This window comes from Antechinus flavipes, chromosome 1 (genome assembly GCF_016432865.1).
Source record: "Antechinus flavipes isolate AdamAnt ecotype Samford, QLD, Australia chromosome 1, AdamAnt_v2, whole genome shotgun sequence".
NCBI classification, from domain to species: Eukaryota; Metazoa; Chordata; class Mammalia; order Dasyuromorphia; family Dasyuridae; genus Antechinus; species Antechinus flavipes.
The window spans coordinates 680,262,895-680,275,201 of NC_067398.1; the positions used below are offsets into that span (position 1 = coordinate 680,262,895).

At 39.3% G+C, this 12,307-nt stretch overlaps 1 protein-coding gene across 1 annotated transcript; it reads right to left on the bottom strand.

The window, feature by feature from the left end:
- Window positions 1–4,078: 4,078 nt before the first annotated feature.
- MCEMP1 (mast cell expressed membrane protein 1) lies at window positions 4,079–11,903 on the bottom strand. The gene is made up of 7 exons (XM_051969772.1): window positions 11,819–11,903; window positions 10,587–10,694; window positions 7,457–7,588; window positions 6,869–6,919; window positions 5,436–5,549; window positions 5,103–5,177; window positions 4,079–4,997 (listed from the first exon to the last, which is right to left on the bottom strand). Exons 1-7 carry the CDS (start codon window positions 11,895–11,897, stop codon window positions 4,966–4,968), a joined length of 591 nt encoding a protein of 196 aa, XP_051825732.1. The 5' UTR covers window positions 11,898–11,903; the 3' UTR covers window positions 4,079–4,965.
- Between the last annotated feature and the right edge of the window lie 404 nt (window positions 11,904–12,307).

A 12,307-nucleotide genomic window follows, 5' to 3' on the forward strand; every position in this document is an offset into this window, starting at 1 on the left:
ACATAAGAGCTAGATTTCTGGTGGACCTGGTTCTGGAGAAAAAGGCAATGAGTTGGGGAGCAAGGTACAGATGGATAGCCACAGTGCCATCTGATGGAGGAACGTGTACTACACACCATTTTCCTCAACTTAACTAAATGGTATTTAATAGTGGAAAGAAAGAAAGAGAGAGAGAGAGAGAGAGAGAGAGAGAGAGAGAGAGAGAGAGAGAGAGAGAGAGAAAGAGAGAGAGAGAGAGAGAGAGAGAGAGAGAGAGAGAGAGAGAGAGAGAGAGAAAGGAATTCATTGTCTCCATCAGTCTCTCCTTATAAGCTGAAAGGGCACAGTCCTCTGGGTTTTTCCTATTAAAAAATAGGGTTTTTACCCCATGCATTCATACACACACACACACACACACACACACACACACACACACACACACACACACACAAATACATCCTTTAGAATGTCATGTACTTAAAGGCTTACCACATTTCATTCTTTTTATCTATATTGCTAATACCTACTGTAGGCCCGACACATAGTAGTTGCCTAAAAAATATTAATTGATCAATTCTTTCAAATGTCATTGTCATTTCTTTCTGGATGGCCTTAGGCAAGGACTTAAAATGCAGGAGGAATTGCCTACAGAGGGAATTGCCAAATGGCCAGTGAAGGATTAGACTGCTTTTCCAAGGGGCCTGAAGGGCACCATGCGGGAGAGGAACATTTGATTTAGACCTAGGGATAGTGCACATGAAATTCTATCACAAGGAGATTCTGGATGGGAGTCACTGCCTATTACATGGAAGCAGGAAACAGTCCCCTTGTCTCAGTGGCATCTGTGATTTGAGGCAACCAAATTTCCGGGGAAGCAAAGGCTGCCTGGACACATGGAAAACTCAAATTCCTCCCAAGATGCAATCTGAGTAGGAACTTTTCAGTGTGAATTTTTGGTGCTACAGACTTTGGGGAAAGTATGGGGATAGAGGGAGAATTTACAACATTGACCTGCACTCCCTCAAGACAATTTCCAAGCTCTAGGATTTGAACATCAGTATGGAAGTGACCCCTTAGGAGTCAAAATGAAGTTAATACTGAAAAGGTGAAACCAAACATTTTGCCAATTTATGACTATTATATTGAGAGGGAATGGCCCTTAGTCCTTCTCAGGACAGTGTTGTGAGGAATAGTTATTCCCTTGGTGAAAGTGAAATTTCAAGTTGAGTTGGGAATCCAGACAAGTGATGGGTTTCAGCTGTATCTTTTTGTTCCATTTAATACCACTTTGGGAAAGTGGTCTCATCTATCTTGAAATTCCAAATAATGCAGATCTCAAGCTATTCATCCCACGCCAACCCATTGTGGAAATTGACAAAGGTCTCTGCACCCTTTAGAAATATTAAGGAAAAATTTTTTTTCTCAATGATGATCTCTTTAGCTCCCACGACTCAACTATCATCTCTATGCAGATGAATCTCAGATTTATTTATTCAGCTTCAAACTCTTGCTGAACCCTAGTCTTTGATCTCCCACCATTTATTGGCCATCTCAAATTGTATGTCTCATAAATTAAAAAACGACTCAGTAGATACAAATCTGAACTCATCTTTCCCTCTAAACTCTCCCCCTTCTTAAATTTCCAACTATTGTAGAACTTATCGACATTCTCCCAGTCACCTGGGCTGTCAACCTAAGTATCTTCCTCAACTTTTCATTCTCTTGCCCTCCTCCATTCAATCTTTTGCAAAGGCTTGTTTATTTTGCTTTTCTAGCATCTCTTAGAAGCCCCCTTCTCTCCTCTGACATTGATGCTAGCCTGGAGTTGTTGTTTAGTCATTTCAATAGTGTCCAATCCTTCCTGACCCCATTTGGGGCTTTTTTTGCCCCCCCCCAAAAAAACAACCTGAAATAGTTTGTCATTTCCCTTTTCCAGCTCATTTTTACAGATGAGGAAACAGAGGTAGACAGGATTAAGTTAGTTGCCCAAGATCATGCAATTAGTAAGTGTCTAAGGTAAGATTTGAATTCAGAAGATGAGTTTTCCTTGACTCCAGGCCCAGTGCTCTGTGTACTCTGGGATCACCTAACTGTCCTGTTTGACTTTTAAGATCCCCAGTATTTGACTCCTTCCTGCTTTTCCAGTCTTCTCACTCATCACACCACCACCACAATTCACCACCTGCAATTCGGTGACACTGGCCTTTGTCAAGGGTTTGTTGGAGCCAGCCCACAGCTGATGGTTAAATTTTCAGTATGAATGTTTACACCTCAAAAATTAGCAAACCCCTACACATCAGGACTTGATCTATCATTTTGTTGATTGTCCAAACTTAAGAAAGTGATGGAAAAAAAGTTACTAAAACATATTAAACATAAAAATGCGCCATAGATACATTTTTTTTCAGAGAGCTGGTTGTTAAACATTTGCCAGCATCCTACTTGCTTCTCCTCGCTGCTTCTTATACCAAACATTCCATCTCCTGATTCCAGACAGATTCATGTACTATCTCCCATCCCAGAACTCTCTCCTTCCTCATTTCTTGCTCTTCCTTCTCTATCCTCAAGTCTCACATAAAATCCCAACTTTTACAAGAAACCTTTCCTGATTCCCCTTAATGTCAATGTCTTTCCTCTGTTGATTATCTCCAATTGTTCTAGCTATATTTTGTTTGTACTTAGTTGTTCACGTGTTGTCTCCCTCATTAAGCTGTAGTTCCTTGAAAGAATTATCAAAGAACTGAGATTGAGTGTAAATCAGCAAGTGCTATGTTCACTTCTTTTTCTGTTTTTTTTTTCTCTCTCCCATGCTTTTCCCCTTTTGCTCTGATTTTTCTCTCCCAATATGAATCATAAAGCAATGTGTATTAAAAATAAATTTTATAATTTTTTTTAAAAGAATGGATTGTTTTTCAGTCATGTTTGACTCTTCATGATCCTTTTGGGGAATTTTCTTGGCAAAAATAGTAGAGTGACTTGCCAATTCCTTTTCTGGTTTATTTTACAGATGAGGAAACTGAGGCAAATGAGGTATGTAACTTGCCCAGAGTCACATGGATAGTAAATGTTTGAAGCCCGAATTTGAATTCAGGCCTTCCTGATTCCACACTAGCTACTTTCTCCAATGCACCTCCTAGATGCTTAATAAGTGCTTGTTGACTGCCTGAATGACTGAAGCCTTTGGATTGATCTGAATGAGAAATACCCTCAGTCTTTCATTCCAAAATCAAGATTCAACTAAATTCCTGTTTCCTCTTACTAAAGACCTTACTAAAGACCCCACAATCTTTGAGGAAATCTCATAAAAAATTCAGGAAGGAACACTCACCTTACTTTTGATAGGGTTAGGGTGTGACAAGAAGGACAAAGGGCCCTAAATTAACCCTCTTAAAAGCCTCTTTTCCCATCCCTTAACCCAAAATAGAGCAATGATATGACAAAGAGAAGTATACCAAATGTTAAGAGAAAGGAATTGAGGGTTTATACTGTCTTTTCTCTGTGCAAACCTCTATGCTAAACCTTTAACAAATATTATCTCATTTGATTTTATCTCATTTGATTCTCACAACCCTGTGAAATAAGTGCTTTTATTATCCCCATTTTAGAACTGTGGAAACTGAGGCACAGTTGGGTAATATAATAGACAGACCATTAACCCTAGAGTCAGGAGGACTCAAGCTTCAGACATTTATATATCCTTGCTGTATATCCTTGAGCAAAAAAAAAAAAAACCTACCTCAGTTTACCCAACTGTAAAATAGGAATCACAATGGTTATTGTCTTTTCAAAGCAGACCAAAATGGCATCACTCTGTTAGAATCGAGTTACAGTGCATCTGATCAGCCATAATCAGATTATGCTGATATCATATCAGATTGTGCATCTGATTATGGCTGATCAGACCAATATGATCAGAATGTTCTGGTGGCTGAGTGGTTGAGGCAATGAACTGCTAATTCATTATGCTTTGCACATGTGTGTTCAAATCCTATCCTCCTTGGAGGAATCACAATAGCATCCATCACACAGCATAAAGCATTTAGTACAGCAACTGGAATATAGTAGGTACTCAACAAATGCTTATTATTATCTTGTTCCTTCATCAGTTCAACCAACATCTTGGAGACTTTAAAGAAGATATACCTGTGGCTATCCATCTGTCCATCCCATCTTCTCTTCTTGAGGACATCATTTAAACCTGGTCTCCTTCAGAGTTCCTCACTGGTTATATGTTACAGGTTGTTCACACCTACAAAGTGCCCCTCCATTATCCTCTATGTCATTTATCCCGTTAGCAAATAGCCCGTAATCTGTCATGTGTGTGTTGTCCATTTGCAGTAATAGAGTTTCTTCACCAAGGAATTCTCTCCACCAATGAAATCAAAAGTTCAGACCAAAAATAAAATATCATAAATTAATGATTTTACATTTTAAAATGTAAACTGTATACAGACATCTACATCAAGCTTAGCCACTGAGGGAATATTACTGGGAAGTAAAGATAGCATAAAAACGAAAGATAGAAATAAAAAAATTTTAAAGAAAAGACAATAATTCAAATTAAGTCCTTGGGAAATACTGACCCCACTGACCTCCTAGAGGCCTGGACATTGATATTCATCTTTCTATCTTTTCTTCCTCCAGTATGTACCTAACAGCTGTATCACCTTATACCTGGAGGTGTCTCTGCCCTATTCTTGTACACACTCATCCCCTTTTGTAAATCCCAGACACAGAAAGACAAGACCTGATATAATTATACACATCAAGGCATGTGCACTCATAGACCTAAACTTGGGAGAGCACACACTAAGAGAAGAGGGAGTGATATCCAGAGTGATTTTTCTTTTTCTTTGAGAACCTTAAAGCATGTTACATTCTATTCACAAATGCAGAAACACACCCAGCTCATAGGAAGGACACAAAGACCCTCCCAAAGCTTCTCCCAAAGGTGTAGTCTTCCAGATGATAAGTTGGTCTCCTTTTCTAGCCAGTTGAATTATGTTTGGGACTTGGTCCTGGGAAGGAGGGAGACACAAGATCAGAAAGGATCCCCATTATATGCCCCTGAGAATCATGTCTTGCACCTCCCTTCCCCTATAAAGGATTTCTGCCCACTGAACCTGATTTTTGAGCCTCTTCCAGTTTTTCTAGTTGCTTTTTCAAATAATTCAATGTATCCTTACTGCTCGACAGGTCTGTAAAAAAAAGAAGAAGAAGGTAATAGAGAAAAGACCCTAGATACAGCCTATAGAGTTACCGCTCCCAAAGCTGTGTATCCCAGAGATATACCTTTCCCAGAGATGTCTCCCCCAGACACCCATCACCCTAGACAAGACTCTCCTTCTCCTCTAATTTCTGGGGCTCCTTATCTCTCTCCACATCAGAACAGAGCAGTCCCACCCTCCCCCACCCTCACAGCCACCCAGCACTGGGTGCTAAGGAATAGCAGATACCTCTTAAAATTCGTCTCATTATTATGTTATAGATGTTTGTGGTGTTCTTTATTTCAGTGATCTGAGTCTTCAGTTGCTGAGCATTATCCTGCTCCTTCTGGAGCCTGCTAGAGACTGGGAGATCCAGAAAGAGATATTCATTCATTCAAAAAATATTTATTAAGTCCCTACTAAGTGGTAGGCACTAAGCTAGCCAATGAGGATATAAAGACCAAAATAAACAATCCCCACCCTCAAGGGACTTACATTCTAACTAGAGAAGGCAACATGTATAGATAATTAAATGTGAAATATATAAAGATCAAATGAGAATATAAAGACCAAAACAGACAATCCCTACCCTCAAGAAGTTTATATTCTAACTGGAGAAGGCAAATGTACACAAAGATCAGATGAGAAACTATGTAAAATATTTTGGAAATCAAATTGTTCTGGTTAAATTTCCAAATTGATAATGAACCAAATTGTTCATTAGCAATATTTATTTCACAGTTGTATACAGTAGACATCCTTGTACCTTTTTGTTACAATATACATGTTCATTTCCATATTATATAATATTTAATAAATATGGGAGTACATCCCAGGCATTTGTCTTTGAGAGTTGAGCTCTTGATCCCTATGAAGTGAGCAGGAATCTCCATCAGTATGGATTCATTTGTATTTAGCAATGACAGTATTGCACAGGGATGAGAAGTAGAAATAGGATCCTAGGCAGTTACATTAAAGTATAGCCATGTGTGTTATTAGATCAGCCTCTATGACTGGTAGTTTTAGTAAATTGGATTCAGTTTTTGAACCATCCAAAATACTTCATGTGTGCATGTAGTTGACATGACTTAATTGAATTGTGGTCATTTTAAAAAGGTAAAGTAAAGCTATTGAATGGCTTAAGCCTTCAGGCCTATCATTCTTGCCACTTTGTGGAAAGGGATTGTTTTGGGTTTTTTTTTTTTTGGGGGGGGGTATTTTTTTAAAATTGGTTTACTGCCAGAATTTTGAATGTTCTATTTGTTAAATATAAGTAAAGTTTTCAATGTTAATGGCTAGGATTTTTCCAATGGAGTGTTGTTTGGATTTGGATTTACAGAGAAATGCATTTTTTACAAAAATTTTCAAAAATCAAATGTTCCACATAAATGTTACTATTTTTATGAAGAATAAGAGAAAAAAAAAGAGAGAGGGAAACTATATATATAGAGAGAGAGACAGAGACAGAGATATAGAAAAGGAGAGACAAAAAGAAAATCTTTTTAGAAAAAGGAAAGCCAAGAGGGAAAGAGGAAAAGTGTTGAATTGACCTTTCCCCTCTCTTTCTCAGGTACCCAGAGTTTGGATCCTGACCCTCTACTCAGATCTAATTTTTTCCCCACAGTCCCTGTGCCTTTCCTAGTGGCCTCAGGAGGTCCCCCTGCTCAACTCTTCCACCTCACCATTCCACAGTTCATTCTTCATACTCCTCAGGTTCATGGAAAATTCAGAACCTGGGAAGAAGAGAAAGGAGAAGGTAAGTCTGTGATTCAGCCTGGAACTGCTTAGGGGAAGAGATAAAGGAATAAAATAGTGAGATAGGGAAATAATGATAGAGAGATAGGGATAGAAAGATAAAAGTACAGAGACAGAGAGAGAAAAAAATTAGCAACAGAATGAGAAAGACAGTGAGAGAGAGACAAAAAGAGAGAAAAAGACAAACACAGAGAGAGAGAGACAGAGACAGAGATAGAAAGGACAGTCAGAAAGAAAAGGAAGACAAGAATAAGAGAGGGTGATAATAGAAGGGCTGGAGGCTGTGGGCAGAGGCTAACACTAAGGGCAGTGGTTAGGTTCTGCGAAAAGGTATGAGATAAGATCGAGTAAGTGCCACATGAGGTCCAAATAGGATGGTGATGGTCTAGACTGGAAGAAATGATGGAACTGAGAGGGTGCCAGACCCAGGTACCCAGGCAGATATAGGGATGTGGGTCCATGACCCTCCCTCTCCACTTCCCCCTTTACCACCCTCTCCCTCATCTCACACTCACTTTTCACCACTAACAGAGACAAGGAGACAATGCACAGCAGGAAAGCCAGGCCCAGGAGGAGGTAAATTCCCAGGAGAGACTTTTGCACTGAGGAATGTCTTGAAGAATTGCTTGGAGCTGAAGCAGCAGGGGCTGAGGATGAGAGAGACCTGATTGAGTGACCCCTGGGCCCAACAGGTGAACAACAAGCCAGGAGAGAATATTCCAGCCTATCTCCTGAGCAGGAACTGCTTAGGAAAGACCAGAGGGGAAGGAAAGGAAGAAAGGATGCTTTCTTCTCATCTCCAGACTTGGAACCCCTTCCCCGCCCCCTCTTCATGCATAACAAAGGAGAAACTGGTGAAATTCTAAGGAGAAAAGGTCTGGGTCTTGCCATCCTTGTCCTCCCAGTGACCATCTAGACATCAATTGCTGGAGCTGAGAACCAGCTGGTTGATAGGATACTCAAGGCTATACAAAGAAACCAGGAAGAAAGGTACGCCATATTTTTAAAAAACATTATTAAATTTTATTTTTAATTTATGGAATAAAATAAGCATTTCTGTGATATGGTACAATTTTTAAAAAAGATGGCTAAATGAAACTACAAATCTATTATGCATAACTTGCTATTCCTTCCAAATATCCAACAAAACTGTCATGTAAATTTCTTTTTTCTTACTCCCTGCCCTAGATATGGCTACCATCAGACACAAATAGGTGCATATATGGGTATGTATTATGCGTGCATGTGTGTATATGTATATATGTATGTTTGTGTATATGTATATATATAATTATTCTATACATATTTCTATTATCAGTAGGGAACTTCTTGAAGGGGACTTCTTTAAGATGGTCTTAAGGAGTTATGAGTTATCCCTCAATAAATAAGCTCCTTAAGGACAGGAATTTTCATTTTTTTATATTTGTATCACCACTGCCTAGCAGAGTCCTGGCACATAATTATTTATTTGTTTGTTTGTTTGTTTGTTTCGCCAAGGCAATTGAGGTTAAATAACTTGCCCAGGGTCACACAGCTAGGAAATGTTAAATATCTGAGACCAGATTTGAATTCAGATCCTCCTGACTTCAGGGCTGGTGCTCTACCCACTGCACCACCTAGCTGCCCCAGGTACTTATTTATTAATAATTTTTATTTATTTTTTGTTTTATATGTGTATAAATATATAACATATATTATAAATATAATAATTGTTATTATTAATAAATACTTAATATATGCTTATTGACTACATTTATTGAGTAAATGTGCCCTCTAATTTTGGAACCACTTTCCCCTTAACTTTGTACATACAGCCTTTGAGGCAAAGATTTGTACCAATTATTTCTACCAGCAACATATAGATAGTAAAATATGGTTTCCTAAAAGACCAGTACATCTGGTTGATTAATTGATATCATGTCTGGAAGCACACTGGAGGGGCTTGTGAGCTATAACACTCGAAAAATGTATCCCCATTCCCTCAGGGCTGACCTAAAGAGGCCCAAGGGAATATAACGAGACTTTGTGACCAAGTCAATGGAAATAGGAGTTGGGATAGTTGCCTCAAAGTAATATGTTGCACACTTAAACATTCATTGAATGAATGAATGAATCTCCTAACAGTTCTACCCATGGACTCTACCCTTCAACAAACTTGGTTTTCTTGGTTTACCTGACCAGAACATACACATTATCTATTTACCTTTCATCATACTAGTCTCCAAGAGGCCCTGAATGACCTTCTCCTCCCTCTTCATCTATTGGAGTCTTACTCATTGTCTAGCCTTCAAACTCAGGAGTAACCTCCTCTTAGAAGCCTTCCCCTGACATTCCCAACCCTAGTTGGAAAGGATCTCTCCTTCCTCAGTTTCCCCCCAGCTTTTCCTGGACTTCTCGATCAGTTCAAGGAGAAGGGCCTGTCTAGCTTAGGAAAAGAGAAGATTTTGGAGGCCATGTTAGCTACATCAAAGGGTGGAAAGGACTGTGTCATGAGGGATGAGATTTACTCTGCTTGGGAGAAAGAAAGCTTGAAGCTATAAAAGGTGAATTCAGGAAAAACTCCCTAAGACAAAACACTAGATTAAACAAGGAATCATAGGAAATAAGTAGATGAGAAGGACATTCACTTGAGGTTTTGAAGCCAAATATCACTGATCTCTTGCCTAGAATGTTGCTAATGGTTATCATTTCAGCTGTGAATTGGACCAGAAAGTCCTTCCCACTCTGCGCCTCCAAGATTCCAATCCTCTGCAATCACAAGAACTTTTTCCACCCTACTTTAATGCTTAAAATGTTTTCTTCACCTAAATCCTATGAAGTTAGTGGTCCAGGTGTTACTTTCCCCACTTAAATGAAAGAGACTAAAACACAGAGAGGATAAGTGGGTGACTCGTGGTCGCGTATCTTCTGTCAAAGCCTGTGTTCAAATCCAGATTTCTCCTGACTTTGTCTAAGTGGCATTTTCCCCTATACAATCGCTACTTTCAGACGCTTTCCTTAGGTAAGTTGGATGAAATAGGCATAAAACAAACCCTCAACTTAACCTCCCTTTGAGCAAAAATCCCAGAGTATCTTAGGGCCACTGACTGTAGGGAAAAGAGAGAATCAGGGTAAGGCCAGACTAAATAGAAATTCACCAGAGGAGGAAACCATCTGATAGTTTCCTATGAGACATACTAGGCTAAAATCAGTTCTGAGCCCAAATCCTCCCACATCAGGCCTTTCCACATCATCCCTCCCCCCAGCAGCTAGTGCCCTTGATTCCAGAAATAATGTTTGTGTTATTTTCACCTGCTAATTTGTTGAGCACCTACTTACTATGTGCTATTACCTGATTTTGATCCTGGGATCGCAAAAAAAAAAAAAAAAAAAAAAATACTCCCTGACTTCAAAGAACTTACATTCTATTGGGGAAATAACATGTGTACATATTCATAAATACCAAACATATATGAAGTCTATATCTATGTTTCCTTCCCTCCAGTAAATATAAGGTCCTTGAGAGTAGGGATTATTTTATTTTTGCCTATCACCCTAACTAGTGTTGTCCCTCCCATGATGCCCCATCCCTCCTTAACTGAGCCTGAGTGTGGGACCAGCAGGGTTGTGGGAGAAGTGAGACAAGGGGCAAGGAATATTCCTTACCCCACTGGGTGGACACTGATTGTTGCTTCAGAGGATCATTATTGTTCTTTGTGGTCACCGAGATGTTTTCATATTCAGGTTCATTGTCTTCTTTAAATCTATGGGCACCTGGAGGGACCAAACAACGGTTTTAGAGGTTCAAAGAACCAAGGCATCCTGTTTCTCAGGGCCAGGCTCCCTTCCCTTGAAGAGCCTGAGCATCCCACCAAGATTCAGAAACATCATTGATGAAGCATCCTGGCTGACACAGAAGTGCCGGACTCATGTTATAGAACAACATATGTTATCAAAGTCAACAAGTGAGTTTGCTTTGCTTGACTATGTATATTTGTTGTGAGGATCTGGTTTTCTTTTTCTTTTTTCAAACTAAAGATGGTGGAGTTGGAAGGAAGGCTAGCAACAGAGTCACTAAAAAGGAAGAGGAAAAGTACTTCATTGAAACAGTTTTTTAAATGCACCAAAAAAAGAAGAAGAAGAAGAAGAAGAAAAAGAAGAAGAAGAAAGCCCAGAAGAAAATATAGACAAGCAGGACAGTTTTGAAAGTTACATGTTGATTTCATTATATATTTAAAAGAAAAAGCAAGAAGTATCTAAGGGAAGTTTTGGGTTTCATGAACAATCCTCTTTTTTTCTGTTCTATTTTTTTATATAGAAATGTTTTTTTTAAGGGACAGCTAGATGGCACAATGGTTAGAGCACCAGCCCTGAAATCAGGAGGAGCTGAGTTCAAATCTGGCCTCAGATACTTAATACTGTCTAGCTATGTGACCCTGGACAAGTTACTTAACCCCAATAGCCTCAGGGGGAAAAAAATGTCCATTTTATTTGGTGTTTTATTTAAGTTCAGAATACATAAGTAAACATTTTTTAAAGGAACACAGTCATTATGACTTATAGAACTGTCCATTCACTGTCCCCATCAACCTCAAATCTCTCCTTCTGTCCAAAATGCCTTCTTTCTGGCATTCTGGAGCCCCATGTTACTCCCAAGTCCCAGAAGAAACAAATCAGATGAAAGCAGACTAAAGAATCTCTAGGTACCTGCATGTAGCCAATAGAGGTATATGGAGAAGGTAGAGATAAATGGATACACCCTTAGCATGGCAAGGGCCCAGATTGCAGGCCTTTATTTTCCCTTGCCTCTCTCTTTAGAATCACAACCTCCAAGGAGACATTCCCTGGTCCTCACCACCACCACCACCATTACCCCTACTTTTACCCATTGGTGCTACCTGCTGGGGGATCATTCTTCTTGGCCCTCTTCTTGGGGGACAACCCTTGATTTATATAAATATCCTCAGTCCCTTCCATGGTCCTGGCAACAATTGATCTTCCTTGTTATGTGGGACTCCACTCTCCCCACCCACACACCCTCACAGGAGATGGTGTCAGAGGATGGATGGAGCAATCATTCAGGATATCTACTGGGTAGAAGTAGAAAAAGAAAGAGGAAGAGCTTAGACTCTTGGGACCAAAAAGAAGCCACAGAGGCTTCTCTACCTGAACAGGAGACCTTCTATGACATCTCTGACAATTCAGTCTGCAAACACTAATGCCCAACTTCTTAAACAATCCCTTATGGGGTCTTGTAACTGAACGTGGGAGTCACAAAATTTCAATTTATTATCAGTAAATAATAAATAAATCAGTAAATTTGATTTGTAGACCTATTTTATATACCTATATATCTGGGGTCACATAAAATTTTTTTTGGCAAAAAG